General features: G+C 37.9%; 1 protein-coding gene across 1 annotated transcript in view; it reads left to right on the top strand.

Moving 5' to 3' along the window:
- The window catches only part of LOC5571483 (ras-GEF domain-containing family member 1B), a 172107-nt gene that overhangs the window by 13442 nt on the left and 133806 nt on the right, over nt 1–24859 (top strand). The window contains exon 2 of the mRNA XM_021848584.1: nt 244–291. Within this exon, the coding sequence (XP_021704276.1) occupies nt 244–291 (48 nt within the window). The remainder of the gene's footprint in view (nt 1–243; nt 292–24859) is intronic.

Genomic DNA, 24859 nt, shown 5'->3' with positions numbered 1-24859 from the left:
TTCAGGAATTCTTTTTTGAATATCCTCCAGAAATTACAAGAAGAATTTCAAAAGGAATGAATATGAATGTCTTTAAAAATCTTTCAAAAAAAATCTCGAACAAATCCTGAAGATATTTTGAATACTCCAACAATCATCAGAGCATAGCCACTAGCAGATTTTTTTTCAGTGCGCAAAAAACATAATAAAAATTCAAATAAAATATTTACTAGATCTAATCAATCTTGTTCTGTTCCTTTTCAGAAACCATCGCAAAGTACTACGGGAAGTAAACATGCAATACAAAGTAAAGTAAGTACAATCAGAAGTTTATACAATACAAAAAAACTGTATGAGAAAACATTCACTGCCAATTACGTTGCATACTACTCAGAATACACCGAAGCATTGCTCGAACAATTAATGAAGCTCTATTCCGACGATAGGGATAATAACTACACCACCCAACAGCTGTATCGAAAGAGATAAAAACTTGCAAAACCAGTTCCTGGTTGTTTTTCATCAATGAATGGAAAGTAGTTTCGCACTCGTCCACTTCGATCGCATTTAGTGAGTATGGTTTTCTCACTTGCAGCAGCAGTGCAAATTTACAAACTATACCTACAATCCGTTTTTGTTGTGCAGTTGTCTTACTCTTGATCGCTATTAAAATTGCCACCATCCAATGGATGAAGAAGAAGGTATTTAGGCAGATGGTTTTGATAGCTTTTATATTAGCAAGGTTTAAATGGTTATATTGATTGCCATTCTGTATGTTTGCAATAAAAGTCATTTAATTGGCTAATGAAGGAACAACGTACCAATCTGAAAAAAAAATGACTTAAAGTAATCCAATTGAATACGATTCCCGGTCGGTCCAAGAACTATTAAATATTAAATGTACCAAACACAAGACTTGTTTGACTATGCCTATGTAAAGCTATGTCAGCTGTATGCGATTTTGTCTTGGTGATCTAGGTTAGCCAAGAACTCCTCGAGAACCAGGCCCTCACATCTACTAGCGTAACTAGTGATCTCTCGAAGGTTTATGAACAACATTTATACTCATATAAGCTCATGAAAATATATTCCGCCAATTTTTAAGTTCAACGACCGCTTAAGGTTATTCAAGAACTTCTTTGAGTACAGACCTTCAGATCTAAAATGGTGACCAGTACCAGTACCAGTATGAGTTCAAACACTATTTAAAATATTTCAAGAGCTAGGTACTTGGATTATAAGTCATCAGATCTACAAATGTAACAAGTGATCTTTCAGAATCTTGCAAACTAGGATAATTTCCATACAAGATCATATAGTTAGGCTGTGCCATGTTTTGAATGCAACAGATATTCAAGATAATCCTAACCTTTTTAAGTACTGTTCTTCAGATCTACAAGCGTTATTTTTGGAGGGTTTCAAGATAGTCGCGGTAAATAATCGCACAGTAGCGGGACATAATGTCGGACGGACACATAATGAGCGGGACGGGCCTGGTGTAGTATAGGTCAATAATTTGCGTAAAATGCTCTGTCTCAGTTGGAACGGAAAACCAAGAAGAAGAAATGATAATTTCCAATTGAAAACATAACACACTGGAGGCGTGTAGATATCGGGCACGTCCGCGAAGAGATTCCGGTACTACGGTACACAAGTGGTGTGACACGAATATTCAATCAACAACATCATCATAAGATAGTGCAAATGCAGCAGACGAACTGGTACAATCAATGAATTTCAATGCCTTGTTTTGGCATATGAAAGTTGTATGTTCTCTTTTGAAATATGCAAATGCGTACATTATTCACTGTGCTATATGGATCGATCCGTAAAAGAAAGATATCTATAAAACGTGTGCAACACAAAGCTAAAAACTGGATCTAAGACAATTGTTTTAAGGATGTGGACAAATCGTTGTTATCCGTTCTGCAGGTAAGCAATCACAAACAACGAGGACACAACCAATAGTTCTTCTTCTTCTTGGAATTACGTCCTCTCTAGGACAGGGCCTGCTTCTCAGCTTATGATCAATGAGCACTTCCACAGTTATTAACCTTTCGGTCGTCGCGCGAATTTTTGTAACGCGAGTAGTCGCGCGTTGTACTTTGTACAAGACCCTTGGTTTTGCGAATATCTCAGAAGTCTGACCACTTAGAAAGATGACGTCTTCGGCAAAGTTATTCAGTAGCTCAAGGGCTATCATTATTTTAGCCAAGAAATTCGAAATTTTGCCACTAGGCGGCGCTAGTGAGCATGAAACTTTTGTATCGTAGATCTCAGGATCCTGACCACTTAGAAAGATGGCGTCTTCGGCAAAGTTGCTCGGTAAATTATGGACTATCATTGTTAGAGCTAGTTGATTCAAAATTTTGCCACCAGGCAGCGCTAGTGTGTATAAAACATTTGTTTTCTCAAATATCTCAGGAGCCTGATTACTTAGAAAGATGGAGTCTTCGGCAGAGTTGTTCAGTAGTTTAAATTATTTCTTTATTTAATCCTAAAAGTTCGAGATTTTATAAAATAATGATAGTTCCTGAACTTCTGAACAACTTTGCTGAAGCTGCCTGTCTAAAAAGTCAAGATCCTGCAGTATCCGAAAAACAAAAATTTTATGCTCACTAGCGCCGCCTGGTGGCAAAATATTTTATTTCTTCCATCAAATAATGATAGTCCTTGAGCTACTGAACTACTTTGCCGAAGACACTATCTTTCTAAGTGGTCAGGCTCCTGAGATATCTGCAAACAAAAGATTCATGCACACTAGCGCCGCTTAGTGGCAAAATTTTGAATCAACTAGCTCGAACAATGATATTCCTTAACTTACTAAACAACTTTGCCGAAGACGCCATCCTTCTAAGTGATCAGGATCCTGATATATTTGCAAAACAAGAGTAAAACTTCCATGCTCACTAGTGCCACCTAGCGGTCAATTTCCGAATTAAATGCGGTACCATCAGATAGCGCTTCACATCCAGAACATTTTTTCTAAAGACCTCAAGTTGCTATATTATCTGGATTTTGAGATATACCGATTTCAAACTGTGGTTTACTCGAACCGTATATAGTGCGTTCATTATTATGCGACTTTCATGTACATTTGTTGAGTTTACCGCATTATGAAGGGTCATACTGTAAATAAAAACCGTCGAGTATTATTCTTAAGAAGATTCTTGAGGAATACATTTTGGTTTGGTGTCGATAGATATCTTTGTTGCAAAATGATAGCATATAAATCACAACTGTTGTACAAAGTACAGCAGCGCGACAGTCCGACGGTTAACTGAGAGCTTTCTTTGCCAATGTTGCCATTTTCGCATTCGTATATCGTGTGGCAGGTATGATGATACTCTATGCCCAGGGAAGTCAAGGAAATTGCCATTACGATAAGATCCTGGACCGATCGAGAATCGAACCCAGACACCTCCAGCATGGCTTTGCTTTGTAGCCGCGGACTTTAACTACTCGGCTGAGGAACGCCCCAACCTGGGAGGGAGAAACCAATACAAAATTTCTGTACGTCATAGTGAGCCGGGATTCCGCTGTCACGAACTGTCACTGTGAGCCCAGATCTCAAACATTGGACTAACATGGAAAAAGCGCGTAACTAATTAAAACACATTTTCGCATTTCATCAAAAGTAACAAAAATTGAATGAAAATCAATTCATGCACATAATGCAAGTAATGTCACGTGAGCACCTTTCAACTGATTGAATATAAAGTATTGAAAAACGCATGGTTTTACTTTTTCCAATGAAAATTAATATTTTGTGCATAGAAAACTGTGGCCCTTTTTCCATGTTTGTCAGGAAAGATCGAAAGTACACAACAAAAGAAAACTAGCGATTTTTCCCAAGCCTGCCTTGATTGTTGTTGGCAAGCTGGAGTTATCTTGCAGTTCAAACAAACTTTGTTCTACATTTCGTGTGTAGTATCGGTGCCTCCCTCCCAGGCCCCAACCAAGAGTGCTGGGAATGGTAACAGTAGTAGGCTTGAATTTCGCGAAAATAAATCTCACTACAGTAGTTCAAAATCGTGAATCTCATCAAGTAGCCTATGTTGGGTGCATGAATTTTCTAAATCATAAGTGTCATTGGAGGCTCTAAATGTCGGAAATGATGCGGAAAATAGAACATTTTTCTACTGTAATTTTGGGTTGCCCTTAGTAACGGGTGTTTTGGTATTTTCAAGGCGTTTTGCCTACAGCAGCGATGGGCGTGAGCTGGGAGGGATAAACCAATATAAAATTTCTGTACGTCATAGTGAGCCGAGATTCCGCTGTCACGAACTGTCACTGTGAGCCCAGATCTCAAACATTGGACTAACATGAAAAAAGCGCGTAACTGATTAAAACACATTTTCGTATTTCTTCAAAAGTGATAAAAATCGAATGAAAATCAATTCATGCACATAACGCAAGTAAAGTCACGTGAGCACCATTTGATCTGATTGAACATAAAACATTGAAAAACGCATCGTTCTACATTTTTCAATGAAAATTCATATTTAGTGCATAGAAAACTGTGGCCCTTTTTTCATGTTTGTCAGGAAAGATCGAAGAGGCACAACAAACAGAAACTACCGATTTTCTCGAAGCCTGCCTTGATTGTTGTTGGCAAACTGGAGTTATCTTGCAGTTCAAAATAACGTTGTCTTATATTTCGTGTGTAGTATCGGTGCCTCCCTCCGAGGGCGTGAGTTTCACAGGCTTTGCTGACTGTGATTGACTTTGCTTGACTACTGTAGAGTGTATTTCAAGATTTTTTCCAACCCTGATAACCAATCTAAATGTGATCTAGAAAGACAAACCTACAAAACAGAAACTTGATGACCGGTTCAAACATTGTATCGTGTTGTCAAAATAAATTAATCAATCTACAAATCGGTTTATGAGAAATAAGTTAGATATTCAACAGTATTATTAATAACATTATTGTAAGAGCAAATCGAAATCAACTTCTTTGAAATCAAGAACTTTCCCATTTCCGGAATACATCTTTTAAAAATTGGTCGTGAGAAAATCAAAAAACTTGGATATCTACCAGGGATCTAATCAAAAATTATTCAATGATTGTCAGCGATCTCTACAAGAATACTCAGAAATCTGTCTAAGGAATTTCTTAAAAGGCATGTCAAGTATCCCATTCAGGAATTCTCGAAGAAACTTATGTCTGAAGCAATGAGTTCCAGAAGAAACTTAAGTAGCCAGTTTCTTTTATGGAGTGCTCGGGACAGGTTCGATTCCTGCCCCAGTCAGAAAAAAAAACTTCTCGTCAAACGAAAAATTCTCCGCATTTTTACCGTTTGTCGCGTATGAGCCTATGCATGCTATAAAACGTTTGACTTTTACTGTGCGTCCTGTTTTCATGTTGCCCATGAGAGAGAGCGAGACAGCACCAACACACCAAAGACAAATTAAGGACCTCCATGCCCCTTGCAGTTGCCCAAAATTTTATGGCTGATAAGGTGATCTAGAATGCCGCGAAAAGTCTACTACGATCTGTTAAACTTGGGTACCTTTTGCACTACCGAGGGACCAAATGCAGTACTAGAAGTGGTACCTAACCTGAGCCCGAGTGGGACGGACCTGAACACACGGCGCACAGTAAAAGTCAAAAGAATTTATGGCACGTACAAAGGCTCATGTCCTTTGTATCTAGCTTTTTACGCTCGCCATAAAAACAATATGCTATAAAGTATTTGATAGAAGCTAACTACCACCACTGAACTGAATCTTGGAAATACAACCACAGCATGCCTTGACAAACAGTTTATTTTCATTGTTTTTTTTTTCTGTCAATCAAATGAAAATGTTGTTTGGATCTGAGAGAAAGGATACATCAGATTGTGAGCTCCCAAAACACATGGGAACCTGTCACCAACTGTCAGTGGAAAACAACACATGCGAAAAACCGTCAAAATTCAAGCAAACTTTATTAAAATTTCTAGGTATTTTTCGACGATTTCACATTAAATTACTAAATATGGTTACGTGTTGGCAAACTGCTAGTGATTTTTTTTATTCAAACCCTCTTTCATAGTGAACAACAAGAAGTAAATATAATTTTGACCAAAATAAGTTCATCTCATCGTTGTGCACAACGCAAAAACAAAAGAAAGCGGTCAAATAAGGCAAGAGAACGTGACAACTTTCAGTGAGCTGTCTCCTCTCTCTCAGGTTTGGAGTAGCGGAAAAAATCTTAATTCGTTATATTTAACAATGAAGAACTCTTCATTTTATTTTAGGTTTACAAAAATTGGTTGACCATAACTCACAACAACTCCAAGAACAAATATTTAAAAGACGCGGCTTAGCATTTTGAGGTTCGCAAGACCAAAGCTTACATTTTTGAAAAAAAGGATCAAATAGATCAAACATATCCTCACTAAATCATAGGATGGAGTCTCACAGAATCATGTTATAAGTGTTGTCGGATTTACACAAAGGAAGGAATATACACAGCATGTCGCCGGGCCGTAATTCTCACAGAGTTCAAGAACTTTTATTACAGCTCACGATTCTCACTTAATCTTAGGAATTGTTACTTAATGTGAAGAAGATTCTCGCAAACTCATTAATATTCTTATTCAATATTCTTACAAAATTCGGAACTATATATTAACAAGGTATTTGACGAGATCTTCATAATATCAGGTGAGATTCTCATGCAATGTTACATAGATTTCTCACAGAATTTTAAAGAGGATAATTTAAAAATCTTGGACATCATTCTCTCAGATTTTATAACAAAATTTTTCTTAGAATCCAGAGCTAGAGTCTGGCGTAATATTGAACACGATTTTAACTCTGGATATTATTATTCCAAAATCCTGGGAGATGTTCTTACGAAATCTTGTGCAAATTGCACAGTAGCAGAGATCTCAATTTGCAAGATAAATTCGATTCAATTTTCCAGACAGCCATTCCTTGGCTGAGTTTACTTCGATTTACGGAAGTGTTGTACAGCACTATATTGTTTCAATGATTTAGTCTGCAGCTTAAAAAGTATTGCGGACTTGTTTTAAATGAAACCTAAAAATAGGGATTAAATGATTAAATCTTTATCTATACAAATGATACAAATCGGAATTAGATTTAAGTTTTTGAGTCATTAAAAGGCAGTGAAAATTATTTCAGTGAGTGATGGGTTACTGAGGCTGTGAACCGTTTCACCGATTCGTTTAACTTTTAGTTAAAATTTGACAGTTTGATAGTTATTTCCCGTACGGGTAAAAATAATCCTGCTCTGGAGCATGGTTAAACTTTACAGTTCGAAAGTTATTTGCTGCTCCCGTAAATTTGAGAATAACTAAGCATCTGTCAACTTCGTTCTGAAACAACTACTCGACTGTCAAAGCTCATATGGGTCAATCGCGAAGTTGAATTTAACCATTTGAGGAGAAAATAACTATCTAAATGTCAAATTTTAACTAATAATTAAACGAATTGGTGAAACGGTTCACAGCCAAAGGATTTATTTTCTATATCCAGTTCAGTGAAGATCAACTATTTTATAGCATGGCGAGCGTAAAAAGCTGGATAATAAGCCTATGCATGCTATAAAACGTTAGAGCCTCTGTACGTGCCATAAATTCTTTTGTTATATTGACTTTTACTGTGCGCCGTGTGTTGGTGCTGTCTCGCTCTTTCTCACAGGCAATTTGAAAACAGGGCGCACAGTAAAAGTCATACGTTTTATAGCATGCATAGGCTCATGGAAATTTTGTCCAGTTCAGGCTCTCGCACCCTTCTCTTTCCAGCAACAAGATCAAATGGGATTTTTCGTTTGTTGTTTTTATACGGAAACGGTTTCCGTATAAAAATAATCCATATGCTTGCGTGTGTAGGAAAGATAAAAGTGATTAAACTTCAGATTGCCTTATTGTCTATTTTGAAAACATAAAATATTTTGAAACCACCGCGTGCGCGTTTACCTATATTTCAAACTGAATCATGGCAAAAAATACATTTATTAGCTAATTTTCTTCAAAATAATTCTCGAATCACAGCAAACAGACAGCCCGCTTGCTAGGATCTTTTCGGAGAAGATGTTTGCTGAGCGTTCAACAATTCCAATCTCGGTGAAAAGTTTTAAACAATAATTAGGTTCGGGTAAAGAGAAATAAGTGTATAAGGATACATAATGATTCATTCCACAAATATCTGCAGTGCAGTGACAAATTTTTATTCAATATGATCGGAAATTATACAGACGGAGGTCTCCACTCCTGTAGAGACGTCGTAGGAATGGTTCGAAAACCCCTGCTTAGATTATTAAGCAAATAAATAATTTAACCTTCGGCCTGTCGCGCTGTTGTACTTTGTACAACAGTTGTGATTAATACGCTATCATTTTGCAACAAAGATATCTATCGACACCAAACCAAAATGTATTCCTTAAGAATCTTCTTAAGAACAATACTCGATGGTTTTTATTTACAGTATGACCCTTTGTAATGCGGTAAAATCAACAAATGTACATGAAAGTCGCATAATAATGATCGCACTATATACGGTTCGAGTAAACCACAGTTTTAAATCGGTATATCTCAAAATTCAGATAATATAGAAACTTGGAGTCTTTAGTAAAGTTGTTCTGGAGGTGAAGCGCTATCTGATGGTACCGCATTTAATTCGGGATTTGACCGCTAGATGGCACTAGTGGGCATGGAAGTTTTACTTTTGTTTTGCAAATTTTTCAGGATCCTGATCATTTAGAAGGATGGCGTCTTCGGCAAAGTTGTTTAGTAAGTAAAGGACTATCATTGTTCGAGCTAGTTGATTCAAAATTTTTCCACAAGGCGGCGCTAGTTTGCATGAAACTTTTGTTTGCAGATATCTTAGGAGCCTGACCACTTAGGAAGATAGTGTCTTCGGCAAAGTAGTTCAGTAGCTCAAGAACTATCATTATTTGAGGCATGAAATAGAATATTTTGCCACAAGGCGGCGCTAGTGAGCATTAAAATTTTGTTTTGCGGATACTGCAGGATCTTGACTTTTTAGACAGGCACCTTCAGCAAAGTTGTTCAGAAGCTCAGGAACTATCATTATTTTACAAAATCTCGATCTTTAACAACTCTGCCGGAGACGCCATTTTTCTAAGCGATCAGGCTGCTGAGAACTTTGCCGAAGACGCCATCTTTCTAAGTGGTCAGAGCGACTATTCGCGTTACAAAAATTCGCGTGACGACCGAAAGGTTAAACAAATCGTAAAGTATGCAGTCAACACGAAACTTCAGAAAATTATTTGTGTTTTGTCAACCAATTCAATCAACAATAATGGTTATCCTCTTCATTGGAAGGGTACAACACAAAAATAGAAAATGATTTAAAATCGTGTCCTAGGAATTCCTTCAGCAGCAGATATTCAGATGGTATCTGCAATGTTTTACTACTTTTTTCCAAGAGACTTATCGTGATTTTGTTTTTTTTTTTTATTTTATTTGTTTTATTTATTTATTTATTTATTTCGTCAACCGACATAGACTAGTTCATTTTACATATACATATTTGTAACGGATTTTCCACCTATTTAATTGAACGGATCCAATTTTTTAGCTGTCAAATCCCAGACAACCAAAATGTACGTATAACGAAATTATTTGAAGGCATGTGCAACAATTCACTTATAAGATGTCGTGAAAAGGCCTTCTACGTACAAAAGTGGAAGCGATATACAGTCAGTGACATAAGTTAGTAACCAAAGGCTGTGTTTCCATACAAAATGCCCAAGTTTGGGGTGTTGTATCTCAGCTTCTGGTAGTCCGAATTGACCGAAATTTTAATAACGAACTAGAAATAACTTGAAATTTTGCCTGTAAGGGAATTATTTCATTGCAGTCATTTTACATAAAGTTTCAGAGGGTTGTTCAAAGACAAAAGTAAGTAACCGAGAGACTTTGTAATTTAATTCTTATACGGTAAGTCGTGGAAAGTTGGTGTGTTCTGAAAATTTGTTCTGTAAATGTTTTACCGAACTAACCTGTGATCTTATGCGACTTAACTTATGATAACATATGTTGATTTGACAGCTGCTACGGATTGATTCGAAATACTTTGTACGAGTGTACGAACAAAATGTACAAATGAACCCAGAAAACAAGCGTTTTATGCGAGGGAACTCATTAATCTGACAATTTGACACGGTGGATGTATTGCGGGTTTGATGTAATTTGTATGAATAAACAAATTTTTACGTGAGCTTTCATGCGACTTCTGGTTGTCTGGGATGCCACTTTCACTTTAAAATGGCAGATTTTTGAAAGAATGGAAAAGGCATGATGTATGCTTATTGACATTCAAGCTATAAATGAGCGACGCGAATTAGCCTTATTTCATTTGTCAAAGATATTGTATCACATAGTATTGATTCAACCGATCTCTTATTATGTTTGAATTTTTATAGGCCCACTATACAGTTAAGAATCGGAATTTGTTTGCATCAAATAATCATCGAACTGAATTCGATCCAATGAATTTGATGATGTCTTTTTATAATCAGCATTGCACAGTAATTGATTTGATCGAGTCATATTTTAACTCCTACAACATAAAATTAAGCAAACATGTAGTTAACAAATAAGCATTCAATATTGTTTGGTAGGAAAATTTGAAATTTGTTATTTTACAATATACATTGTTGGAACAATTCACAATTTCTGCCAAATCGTACATTTCAGGCAACTCAGCAAAACCCCTAATCTAGTACACTTCCCGTAAAGCTATTGTGTTCCCAGAGGCAATGTTCTGTGGCGAATGAACACTATTTTCACATCTGTAAGAAGTGAATTACCTCAGGGATGTTAATAATCTTTGTTTGTGGATGCCGCAGGCTTCTCCGCCAGAGGACGAAACTTGCGTATCATCTATACTGCCGCGTTTAGCATAGTTGTCTCATATTTGCTGGAATTTCCTATTCAAGTGCCGTAATCTACGGAAACGTTGATCAGATTTTTTTTTATTTTCCCAAAATATTTCATTTGATAATGTAATTGTTGCAAATATTGAAAAAAAAAAAGGATCGACACCCATCGCTCGTGATTGTAGACTGCATTTAGTTTTCTGATACTTTGAAGTTTGTTTATGAAATGTTTTTAGCTGATTTGAAGTAACATTGATCACTCATGTAAACAATATTCGGTAAGGTTGAAAATACCGTTACTTACTAAAATCGTGACCCCTGAATCTGCCCATAACTGCATATTTGTAACATTCGACAAAAGTAGGCATTAAGGGTATTCACTTAGAGTAGCGTAAATTGAGATATTGGCGATGAAACGTTTCAAATGAAATATTCCTGTTCTGGCTCCAGGCGATAAAAACAAAAAATCTATAATCTAGCTACCCAACAAACTATCAAGCTTGTCAACAGTTTGTTTATATAAACTACGAACATTTATTCGAATCGTTTCAGCTAAGGTTCACCTTAGTTGACGAACCTTCGACTGTATTATTCACAGCACCCAGAACTCCTACCAGTTCGTCAACGAAAACCAACCTTTGTGCTGTTGCTACAAGAACATTTTATTCAACTTATTATTGTCAAAATTGTTACCACCGCTTTTAATGATTTCTCAACATCATTCAAGTGATCCCAAGGGAATTTTGCTTATGATTCATAAACGGAAAACAACGCAGCCTCCATACCTACTCAAATATCCAATTGCAGAACACCTCTTTAGACTAGAACCCAAATCGATGGGAAGAAATGGTAGTCGATTTGCCTTGCATTCAGTTTGGTTAAGACATAGGGGCTGTCCATTAATTACCTAAGACAACCTCCCCCACGAAAAGATTTTTGAAAGAAAATGAAAAGTTATTAGCATGGCGCGTAAGAAAACTCAAACTCCCATCCCTTCCACCATAACCCCTTACGCGATGAATAAATAGCCCCAATATTGCTTAGACTCAGACATAACACACCTAGTTCATTTTATTCCTCACTGTGACGATTCAATATCTGATAAGAACAGAACCTCTTTCACTTGAAACAACTCGTTCTATGATCATACTCATTTATTCATCTAACTTTTCCCCAGTCTTTTATTTAATTCTCCCAGATCTACCTATCGACAATCCTACTCTCATCTAAGTTTTCCAGTTGTTTTTCATGATTTGTTGTTTGTTTGTAAATAACGTACTCAAGTTGCTATGATGACGCATTCTTGAAATGTTTCCTAAGCAGTTTACGCAATTTTGTGAAACATTTGAGATAAACAGTTTATCACGATATACGCAGGGATTTATGCCGTTAAGTGAATACCCCTATTGTAAAAATTATTACGACCATTCTGAACAATTTTCCACAATCATTCAAGTTATCCCAAGTGAAATTTTGTATTTATCGAATATCGAAAACAACGCGGTTTCAATTCCTCGGAATATTCAAATGCAGAACGCCTCTTACAATTAGAACCGAATTCGATGGCAAATGATGGGATTCGATGCGCGTTGCGTTCAGTTTGGTTATGAAGGTAAAGACATATTGCTGAGACACAGACACAACATTCTGTCACCAAATTGTAACTTTCGATCCTCTCTGTGACGATTATTCAAACGAACAATATCCGGAAATAACACTACCCTTTTCGTTCAAAACTACTCGTTCTACATCCATGGTCTCATATCCATGAATCTTTTCCCCAGCCATTTCTAAAATAAAACTCGCGTTTCTATGGACAATCCTATTCTTATCAACGTATCCCAATCGTTTTTCATGCTTTGTCATACTTGGTTTCGAAGTTTGTTGCTTGTAAATAACGTATTCCATGGAAGTTACTATGATGATCGACGCATTCTTAGATCGATTGACTGTTGACTCCCAACAACTTGAAATATTTCCTATGCAGTTTACGAAATTTTGTGAAATATTTGAGATACCCAGTTTATCGCGATATACGCAGCGATTTACGCCGTTGAGTGAATACCCCTAATAAGTTGAATGAGAAGTTCTTATTGCATCAGTACTGTTAGTCGGTCTTCGGTGGCGATCCACGAAGGATTTCTGGAAGAAAACAGTCGGAGGGTCGTCAGCTGCTGAAAAACTTGGCTGAAACGAATCGAATCAAAATTTGTAATTTAAATAAACAAAGTTTTGACAAGCCTGAAATTTTCGTTGGGTAACTAGATTATAAACTTCTTATTTTTTATCGCCTGCAGCCAGAAAAGGAATATTTCATTTGAAATGTTTCATCACCAATAACTCAGTTTACGCTGCTTTAAGTGAATACCCCCAATATATTTACCCAATTTAAATTTCTTCATAGACCAAATATAGTCGATCTTAAGTTATCCACCTTACCCCCACCATCCCTGCATAGGTTATAACTTGATAAGTAAATATGAAAACTAGAATAAAAGATATTTTACGTATAAAATTGAATGGGGTTTGAGCTTGAGCTTGAGCTTGTTTGAGCTTGGCTAGGCCAGTTCATGCGGGAAGGGTGAAGGGGTGGGATAATTTTTATGGCAAAGAGGCTTGCTGGTTTGGTTAGCAGACTGCCTATGCATCAGGCGTAAGGAAAGGCATGCTATAATGATGAAAGGATAGAAGCGTAGGGAAACGGTTAAATTCTGTCCGTCTCGGGTTCTAGCAAATGTTATGAACTGAGATAGATATATTAAGCGTGGTAGGTAGAAGCAAGTGAAAGATACAACTACAAAGTACGAGGAAAGGGACGGGCCTGGGAATGAAACCAATGACCTTCTGCTTATGAAGCAGAAGTGGTAGCCATTACCCCAACCCCGTCATAAAATTGAATGGGGTTTGAAAAGCAAAAAATTGAGAAATGGTCGAAATTTAATAAAAACTAATTCAGTGGCTTAACTCAATGCTAGTTCTTGCTATAACTTGTTTATTTCTATGCGAGTAGAGAGCGAGAATTTTTAGGGTAGCATACAGTATTTATAAAACCACATATATATCGCATTTAACCTACTACATTAGTCACATTGATAATTTGGCAAATTTCCAGTAAACATAGGACACTTCAGCACAGTATAGCCAAAGACAAAGCGTTTTATACAAATGTTAGAATTACATATCGGGGGCAGATTCACCACAGTTATGAAGATACTCAGGGAAGTCAAGAAAATTTCCTTTACGGTGGGATTCGAACCCACGACCCTCAGCTTGGTATTGCTGAACAGCTGCAGCTATCTGCCAATCGTTTTTAGGCGATGCAATGAAACAAAAATGTCCTCATCAGTCATATTATGTTCTGAAGCGCATTTTTTCCAGCCTCCTGACACCGCCCATACAGCCCCATTTAAAAATAACGAGCAAACATCTCTGGTTCCCACTGGGAAGTGGTTCCCACTGACAGCTCAATGTTTGTAAACAAATAACCGTTTGCGGAATAACAATCGATGATGGCGAAATCTTGTTCTCCGAAAAATTTCTTTCCTCGCATAACAACAGTTATTCGAACAAACAAACGGTTGCAAACTATTGGATTGCAGTACAGCAATTCAATTTGGGTTGATGTGATTAGCTAAAAACACATTTTACTATTGGAGGAAAAATTCCCTAATATGATTAGGCCAATGTACGTTGTTGCTCTTGAGTTTGATGCTGACCACGAAAACATGGCTGTCTAGCACCGGGTTGATTTTTTCAACAATGATAGTGCTGGTAGTTACGTCAGATATGCAAACATGGGCAGTGCACCTTAACCTTAATAATTGAACCGTGCACCAATGTTCTTCAACATTCGGGGGTACAAACGAAAGCAATTCTGACGCATGCCCGAAGATGAGAACAAAACAGGAGGGTGGAAAATAACGTATGAACATTTGTGGGCTATATGCGGCCTGTCTCCGTGCAATATGTCCACCTTTTGGGGGTTTATTTTCCCTTTATTTTCGTGCCCTAAATTCTCCCTCTTAGTATGTGGGATTTGGATTTGGGGATGATTTCGAACCAAGAAAGAGGGTTCGTTAACCTCATCATCCACGACGTACAGTCGTCGGCCGGTCAGAAATCGCACCCTTCTGATTTGCAATTCTCTCGACACTGCGAAATTGCGGCACCCGTCAACGGATGATGATTTTAAGATTCTCCCTGCTTTTGTCGTGCAAAAGTCAACATCTGCTGACGAATGGTTGTTTGTTGAAAATAAAGGACTCGCACAAAAACGTTCGCTTTCTGCTTGTTACCTTGTTTGCCATGTAGGAACCTACCAGCTTTAGAGATGTAGAATACAGGGTGATTACTAATTCCTGTCAGTAAAGTAACTGATCGTAGATAAAAGATGTATGTATGAATTTTAATTTCCTGTGTACATTCTGTTTTGTACATCTATAAAGTTTGTTTTTGACAAAGCAAAGATTAAATCTTTTTTCATTTACCTTAGGTTTTAGTCATATGTGTTGTTTTATAAGCATAACTCCTGGCACGCACGTTTTCCACAGATATGTATTTTTGACTAAACTCCGCTGAAAAACTTGCCCGATAAAAACAGTATATTACCACAATCTTTCAGACTTACTAGGGAATAGCATAAGACTGATTATGGAAAATTTAGACGAAAAAAATATGTCTTTTTGGTTAAAAAATATGCTTCTAAATAACGTTCGTGTGAACTGTAATGCTTCTGAAACAACGCATGTGGTTGGAGATTAAGGTAAAAAAAATAAATATGTTATCTATGTACAGTGAAGACAAATGCTATAGATGTCCAAAACTGGATATGCACTGGTATTTAAAATTCATACAACCATCTTTTTTCTATGACTACTTATTTTACTGACAGGAAATAGTAATCACCCTGTAATTATCGTGAGTCACCTTCAACTGGCTCTACTGTCGAGACGAGTGTCGTCGTCGCGTGCCGGTTTGTAAGCCATAAGTTAGGGCCAAGTGCGAACCAGGTGCAACTTTTCATCTTTTCATCAATCGATCTTCCTTTCAGATCCCTAATTCATTGCAATTCCGTTGAAGCTCTTCGTCGTGCAGGATATCGACACGGAACAAAGCATCCACCATCGAAATGCATTTGCTCTTGTTGCTTCTGTCGAGGCCAAGTGCGCCAAACGAGACCTCCGAAACAGTAAATTTGCAAAGCATGGGTGGAGTGAGTCTTGGGAATGAATTGAGAGTGTTCCAGAAAAGTGAGTTTACTCTGTCAGCGTTTGTTTCTCTGAGCGGATAGAGAGAACTGTCACGCTTATAAACCACATATAACACTTGTTCCAGCAATGTGTTATGAAAGTGAAAAGCAAAATATGTTGTATAGGTTTTTTTTTCTCAGGATGTTCTAGATCATCCAAACTGTTCTGTATCTTCTTTCTCAGGATATATGTATTTTAAGTATGCATAAACAACCAAAGTCCCATACCGGCATAGAAAGTAATCAAGATATTTAAATTCCATGTGCGTTGAGCAGGGAGATCGCAAACCCCCACCCCCTTGGTCGATGAAAAAAAAACCAAACTAGCTAGTTTACTATGAAAGTGAAAATATTGCGTAATTGTTTTCAGATTTCATATTCATATAAAATTGTGTCATGATAAACTTTTTGGATAATTCTTTGAGGTCAGCTTAAATTCAGGTTTCTGTCAAAGATCATTCCAGAAATCATTCAGACAATTCAACGGTGTTTCACCCAACTTTTTTGCCACGGAAATAAGTCTGCGTTTGAATTTATCGAAAAATATCATTAGCATTTTTGTTCATAAAATAATTGAGTCCTGATTGATTTTTTTACGATTTATCATCAAATTCTAATTTTTTGCACATCTTGATAGAAACATTTGAATGTTTCGGGTTTCAAATAGGGGAAGGGGTGGTAAAATGAACATCTTAAGGAAATCATCTTGTTACTGATAGAAAAACGAGAAATTTGTATAGTTTTATCTTACAACATCAAAAACAGGGATGTTATCTATAGCAGCGACACGAATTCAGACTAAAATAGCATTTTCACATATATTTGTCGCTAGCATAAAACGATGTAAATGTTTATTTAACCTGCACTATGTGAACCTGAAATGAACAGCTGTTGGTGGTAAAATGAACATCTTGCAAAAAACCTTAGCAAAACAAATATTTATGGAAAGTTTTATTGCTTTGCCGAAAATATATTCATTAATGATTGTAACCCATTCAAAAAGAATTATATCCAGCTTTTTACGCTTGCCATAAAAACAATATGCTATAAAATATCTGACAGAAGCTGGCAACCACCACTGAACTGAAACATGGAAATATGTCCTCAGCAAGCCTTGACAAACAGTTAATGTTTATGGTTTTCATTGTTTTCTTTTTTTGTCAATTTATTCCGCATATTCGCAAAACTGAGTTTCTAAGTTCGGTATGTGCCTCTTTGGTAGATATATGGATATTACTGATACCGGAAGCGGCCATGATATGCGAATTGCTACAGCTATTAGGTCGGTGCTTAACGTTACCACTGTGAAGGGCAGATACGAGGCGACACCAATCGCCACAGAATGGTACGAGTTTGAGCCCATTTTGATTGACCATTGGTAACCCTTTCGTAGAATGTTATTCATTATGAAGAGATCAACTCGATCGCCTGGATTCCCGGATGTTGTTCTTTTACCAGCAACTCTAGGTCTGCCAGATTGTTACAGTAGCCGTTCATATTCCTTTGTAATGCAAACACTGAACGATTACTACGGCTTGTTAACTACCTCCCTTTTTAGTTGCAGACTCTGTTAGAGTTTCGCCTACCTCATGCCCTGACAAGTTGTCACCTTTGCCGAAATTTTTGGATCATATAGAGGGTCGTTTGTGGTTTCCAACATCACTGCGTCGAGTAGCGGTCCCATATAGCTTGAGTTCCATAGCGGGAGCAATGCAAGATGTCATAGAGCTGTGCATTCATAGTCTCCAGTTCAAGTGGGGCGAAGAAAGATATCTTGCCATTTGTTGCCATTTCAGGACCTTCTGATTCGAATAATGGGTCGTTTTCAGTCTTCAACAGAGCTCAACCGAGTGCAGGTCCCAATGTGGGGCCCAGACTTGACAGAGATGAAGAAGCAGCTGGCATATGCTCCAGAGTTTTCGGAATTTTAGTTGTAGCAGTTGTTTTTGACTGAAAGAGAGTTCGGCAGGATTTTCTATGGTTACGCCTGGGTGGGTTCTTGACTCCAACGTTGTCCTTCGAGGAATTGGGCGTCCCAATCTTCACCCACTTGTTACCGAACGGTAACTTGTTTATTGATTGGTGTGGTGTTAGGGTTAAATATTGTAAGGTAATTAACGTTTCATTTAAACCATGACGATGGCTGTGGCGATCAAGCACTCACACAACGGACTGGTGGGTGGTAAATTTTAGAAAGCGAAGTGAAGGTGGCATCGATGGGAGCGGATACAGTGAGAATGGCTCGCTCTCGAGAGAAGAATACCGCGAGACTCAAAAGGGGGTATCGGCGACAAACAGTTTGATATGTCCCGCCAAAATAGTGTGCCAGCCAAGCCGTCTAAATAAACCACGAGTTTCAACGTAAATTTTATATTTTAATAGGATCACCACGCCGAAAGCTCCCCCACCCGAAACGCCCTGGGACCTGAGAGTCGGAAGAGGCCTTTGGTGCCCATGGTGCGTTGGCTAGACCATCAGCTTGGGCTTAGACACGTCTCCGTCTGGGACGGCGCGATTTATTCCCAGGGTCAAACGTAGTTTCACACTGAACGGTGGCAGGGGCAGGTGCTTCAGGTCCCACTTCCAATACTGCTGAATGAGTGCCAGAGGTTGTCCGCCGGTTCCGGTACGACCAAGACTTCTGCATCGGCGGGGCCTTGGCTGCCCGGACAGCCTGTAAGGAATTGTGGGGAATGGGTACTATATTCCTTGTGCGTTCTAAATACAACTGTTACGCTAGGATGCTAGGATTCGTCAGTTCCGATGGGAGCTCAAAGAGGTATTGCGGACTCGATCTAAATGAAACCTAAAAAAGCAAGGGAATGATTAAAGGCGATTGAAGAGTTATACATGCAAATCGAAATAAGATTTTAGTTTGAGTTGTCACTCTGCAATGAAAATTATCATTATTATTGATGGGTTACTAAGGATTTATTTTCGAGTTTCAGTTCAGTGGTGGTAGTATGCTTGTGTCAAATATTTTATAGCATGACGAGCGTAAAAAGCTGGATACAGTATGCAAAAAAAGTTTATCCACCCCCAGTGAAAAATTAGATTTCTTCCAAAAATCCCACTAAAAAATTAGAACACGGCTATTTGTTGTTCAGTTTCTTATTATTTAGGTAAAAACAAGTTCAATTCGTGCGAGTTCGATGTAAAAAAAATCTCTTGCATTTGAGAGCTGATGTTAAAAATAAGTTAAAAAATGACGCCAAAAAAGTTTATCCACCCCTCTGACACACATAGTTTTAGTACTTTGTGTGACCTCCTTTGGCTTCAATAACTGCTCGGCATCCTCGGGGCATTGACTCAACAAGCTTAGCAGTTGTTTCCGGGGTGATTTTGTCCCATTCACTTGAGATTACTTGCCGCAATTGCTGGATACTTGTTGGTTTTTGCTCCTGGACCTAAATTTATTAAAAAGACAATTTACACCGTCTTCAGCCAAAGGCTGCACAAACTGAACGATCACTAACATTAGGCAACAGACAACACGGAACACCCAGTAGTCCAGTGATGAATTTTTCGTTTGACGAAAAGTTTACACCGACTGGAGCGGGAATCGAACCCACGCCCCGTGACACAATATGCCTAAACGACTGACGCCGCTAACCGCACGACCACGAAGCCCACCAAGATTTCAAGATTGACCAGAGATGTTCTATCGGATTAAGGTCAGGACCCATAACCTTAATTCGCTTTTCCTTGAACCACTGCGAAACCAGTTTTGAGGTATGTTTCGGATCTCCGTCTTGTTGGAACGAATATCTGTGCCTTAACTTAAGCTTTTGGGCAGACGAAAACTACCGCTTCAAAATGTCCAAGTAAACCTCCTTGGTCATAATTCCATCGATAAACTCAAGTTCTCCAACACCATTACTCTACCTGCAGAAAAAAATCAAAGACATGCTCAGTTGGTTGAAAAATCAATGTTGGTAAAGTAACTCACCACCGCCATGCTTGACTGTAGGCCGCAAATACTCCTGTTTCAAACTTTCACCGGTTCGCCGTCATTTTCTTGTGATACCATCAGATTCAAATAGCATTACTTTCGTCTCATCTGACCAAATCACCTTATTCCAGTCATCACTGGTCCATGAAAAGTGGTCCTTGGCCCAATTCAATCTTTTTTTGATATTTTTTGCGGACAACCATGGCTTCTTAAGTGCTACTCTGCCCTTAAGACCTTCCCAACTAACAATTCAGAGCCACAAACAAGCATGCATGTTTAATTATTGTTCAATAATGGTAATGGCAGCTGAATAAAAAATTTGCTCTATAAAGAGCTGAGAAGGTGCTTTTTTTAACACAAACTTAGATCAATGTTCAACGTTATGCATTAGAATGAACAAAAGTTGAATCGCCACTTATTAAACGTTTCCAAAGATTCTCATTCGACTAGTCAAGATTGTTCTACAAATGAGCTGAACAAGACATGTTTCCCCCAATTAAAAAGCCAATATTCCACTAAACAAATGTATATGTATAAAAGGATATTCAGAAGACGAACTAACGTTTTACTTGCGTCGCACTTCAGCTATTCCCACATGTTTAACATAAGCATGAATAAGAGCTGAATAAGTATCTTATAAAATCCTAATTCAGCTTCAGTATATTATAAGAACAGTTGATCCAATAGAGGCCAAAATGACGATTAACAAACACATTGTTCAGCAATAAATAAGCCTTGTAAAAGCGATCACACTATAGCTAAATTTCATAAAATGGACAAAATATCCGAAATTCGTGTTGAGTTCCGAATGCATTTCAAAGCCCATAAATTATGCTTTCTTAAAACTTTTGAAATAGCTGTTCAGAAAATAAACATGGTCAGTCTCCAGAAATGCAGAATTATTGTGAAAAACAAAAATAAACATTTAAGCTAAGTATTCCGAGTAGGAGCAAAGTACTGACAAACAAAGCGTGGTATTGACTTGATTGACATAAGAGATAAAATATCTGAAGACAATATCAAAATTTTGTTCCTGGAACTTCTAAACCTATGAAAAATTTGATGTACGCAGATCTAATGAATAGCTCGCAGCTAATGGTAAAATCTTGCAGAATCTAAATATGACATGCCAATTTTGTTCTAGTAGTTTATTTTAGATATCATTTCCAGATATTTTATATCATGTATCTATCAAGTTAATATCACTTTTTGCTATCCATATTATATTTTCTATTGCTAAGCTTTTTTCGCCTGCTCGGGGTGTTTTTCCGTACAAGAAAAATGGAAATTTCTTTGACAGAATCGATTAAATAAATTTCTATAGCCAGCTACATTTGAAATGACATTTCTTCACAACTGAATAAATACTGCGCTCTAAGAAAAATGATTTACTTGGCCATTTCTGAAAATAAAAATCGCATCAAGATATTCGAATATTTTTCTATTCAGGTGGGTTCTGAGGACTAACCCTTCAAATGATTCAAATATATTCATACATAGAACTTTTACTTCAATGCATATGTAATAGGTTTATGAAAAAAACAAATAAAAAAATAATCAAACTATAATTTATAAAATTATTTAAGTTAATTAATCATTTTTGAACAAACTAAAACTTATTATGAAATTATATTAATCATTTCAGACTGTTTTTACTTTGTGTAAATAAACATTATTTTGACCAACATCGACATAAATTTTCTCACTGTGCGCTCAAAATAGCCGACTGAACTCAGCTTGGATCAGCACTAAACAGCAGCTGAATAATATGCTTGTTCAGTTGTAGATTAGCGTATCATGTGTTGATTAGACGTTGTCGAATAGAAGCTCGAACATGGTCAATATTCAGCTATGAGAAGTTTATATTTTGCAATGGACGGTATAATCATCCATTCTAGGATGGCGCAGATGGCAAGGCATACCGCTGACGATTGGAAGGTCTCGTGTTCGAATCCAGTATACAGGCGATTTTTAAATAAGATTGTTATACTATCATAATAATAGTGCACACTACATTTATAAAGTGCCTAGAAAATTTTTTTTTTTGTTTTTATTAGTCTTTAATTATTTTTAGACCAGCCGTATAAAAGCTGAACTAAATGCTTGTAAAACGTTTTTAAAGCTGAAAAATAAAGTCGGTATTCAACGACATGCTTTAAAGTTTCTCCAAATTTGTGTGAACAATGCTTTAACAAAGGTTGGCCATGGAAATTATTAAAATGTTATAAAACATGATGCTGGATAAAACTGCCATTATGGTGTTTGTTAAATGAGTGAATGTTAGTTGGGTTTCTTATGAAGACGATTTCGTACGGATTGTGATGTCAGCTGAATGGAAAACTCGCTTTCAATTTGTTTCGCAATTTTCGGAGCTGACAATTCCGCCTTCTTCACGATAGCTCTGTCAATTCGACCAGTAGTCTTTGAAGGACGTCCCGATCGCTTAGCTGGTAAGATAGAACCACGCTTTTTGTACATCTGCACAATCCTAGCGACCGTATCTTTGTGGAGCTGCACCATTCCGGCAATATCACGGTAAATTTGCCAGTTTTGTGATGTTTAATAATCAAATTTCGAATGCTGATCGAAATTTGTGCTTTTTTGGGCATTTTGCAACAAAAAAACTCCAATTTTAACATGACACTGAAATTTCGAGCACGAAAACTTCAAAAGAACAAAATGGATGCTAGACACAATGTTTACATTCGAGAAAGTTGCAGGATACACACTAAAACTCTGTAATACACACTTAAATCTTAGTATCCGATTGGGGGTGGATAAACTTTTTTTGCGTAATTTTTTACCCTTTTCATAATTCATCACATAAAATCTCAAAAAAATATATACACGTCATTTTTTTAATGGCAATATGATAAATAAACATAAATTGATAAACCATGGAGAAACACTCATTAAATTGACATGATTTTCACCAGAAAAACAAAAGAATTCTAAATTGGAAAGGGGGGTTGGATACACTTTTTTGCATACTGTAGATATCAGATTTGACCTCATATCATAACGATATTTACCTCACTGAAAAACCTGAAGTCTTCCAAGCTAAAAGTTACGTCAGTTCTAATTTTCAAACGTGGTTTTCTAAAATCATAGTTTTCGTTGATATTTTTACTTCAATTAACCTACGTATCAACTCGAACACTATGATTTATACTATAAATCGCCCGTGCGTGATAAAAATTCATCGAAATTTGTTTTTTCTCGATAAAAGGCAAGGTGTTCATTTTACCACCCCTGTTCATTTTACCACCACTTCCCCTAAAAGCTCAACTCCAACTTCAAACTGAATTTCTACTTTCTAGTGCTTTATTAACTTAAATCTAACAATATTGCAATTAGGTTTGGAACTCACTTTTCACAATTAAACTTCTGCTGCTGATGTCTACAATGCTGGGTTGTGCCGGTCCTTGCCGACGTGGACGACACCACACTTACGCGTATGGTTGAGAGCTGCTGACGGACTTGGTGGAAGGATGCTTCCTTGCGCTTCAAGAGCTTACACATTTTGATCTAGGACTCTCGTACGTTGCTTTCGTTAGAGGATCTTCTGCAGAAATGTCGTGTGGGATGCACAACGGGTGGTTTCTTCAAAACTGCCGTGCCAGGTGGACAGCGGAATTACATCTTCAGGTGACTTCGTTTGCTTCGGAGTGACTTCAGGGCTTCTTCGTGGTGGATCGGTTTGGTCGTCCTTGGGTATGATCGGGTGCGCTCAGTCCATCGCTTGATGACTGACCCTTCCTTCATTCTTGTGGGATTGTGGTGCGTTGATGCGTTTGGTGAGTTTGGTGATGGTTTTCTCGAAAATGATTGAATGTAGTGTACCGAATATAGATTTTTGAAAACCGGACGAACTTACCTAATGCCATCCGGTCCTTCGAATACCTTGACGAACCGACCCAAGTGCCACTTGAGTGGCGGGGTGTTCTCATTGTTGAGTAGGACTATCGTGTCAATACGAATATTGTTTCGTAGTTGGTTCTTTACGTGCTTGCTGCGATACTTGCTGAGCGTTCTCTCACATCGAAAGATGGTTGGTGGAAAATTTCTGCAAATTTGGCTCTGGAATGGCTTTTAGCGGCCGCTGGACCTGAAAATGCTCTGGGGTCAGAGCTTCAATGATGTATTCGATGTTAGAACTTTCAGGGGTCCTAATAACGACTCAGACTCGTTGTAAGCAAAATTCGAGTGTGATTAACAACCGTTCCGAGTTCAAGGAATCGACAATCGTTGCGTTCAATATCCAACGCCTGTCAGCGGTTGGTGTAGCAGTGGACTACCAACCAAAGCACGACGAGTGGATTAGCAAAATCAACGAAAGCGTCAACCTCAGCGATCTGTGAGAGTCAGTCCACGGAGCGGTGAGCGCAGTAGCGCGAGAAGTGGTAGCTACTGCTCAACGAAGACCAAGGAACGGTTGGTTCGGCGAGGAGTGCCAGAGGATGACGAACGAGACGAACATGGCTAGAAGCTGGATTCTGGTGTCTGGTACCCGTCAGAGCAGAGAGCGGTACAAGGAAGCAAGGGCAGCCGAAAAACGGTTCCATCGCCGAAAGAAAAAGGAGCATGAAGAGGCAGTAATTGCTCAGGCGCAAGAAGCTGTGGAACAGAACGACATGCAATGGTTCTACGAATCCATCAATGGTGTGCGTAGAAAAACAACGCCGTCTCCCGCCATGTGCAACGACCGTGAAGCAAACTTATTGATGGATAAAACAATGGTGGCCGCCAGGTGGAAAGGGTACTTCGAGTCATTGTTAAACGGAGATTACGGAAGTGGATCTGGTAGCAGAATCCAAAT

The sequence above is a fragment of the Aedes aegypti genome, chromosome 1 (assembly GCF_002204515.2).
Source record: "Aedes aegypti strain LVP_AGWG chromosome 1, AaegL5.0 Primary Assembly, whole genome shotgun sequence".
In the NCBI taxonomy this organism is placed as follows: domain Eukaryota; kingdom Metazoa; phylum Arthropoda; class Insecta; order Diptera; family Culicidae; genus Aedes; species Aedes aegypti.
This window is presented reverse-complemented; position numbering and strand designations above follow the sequence as displayed.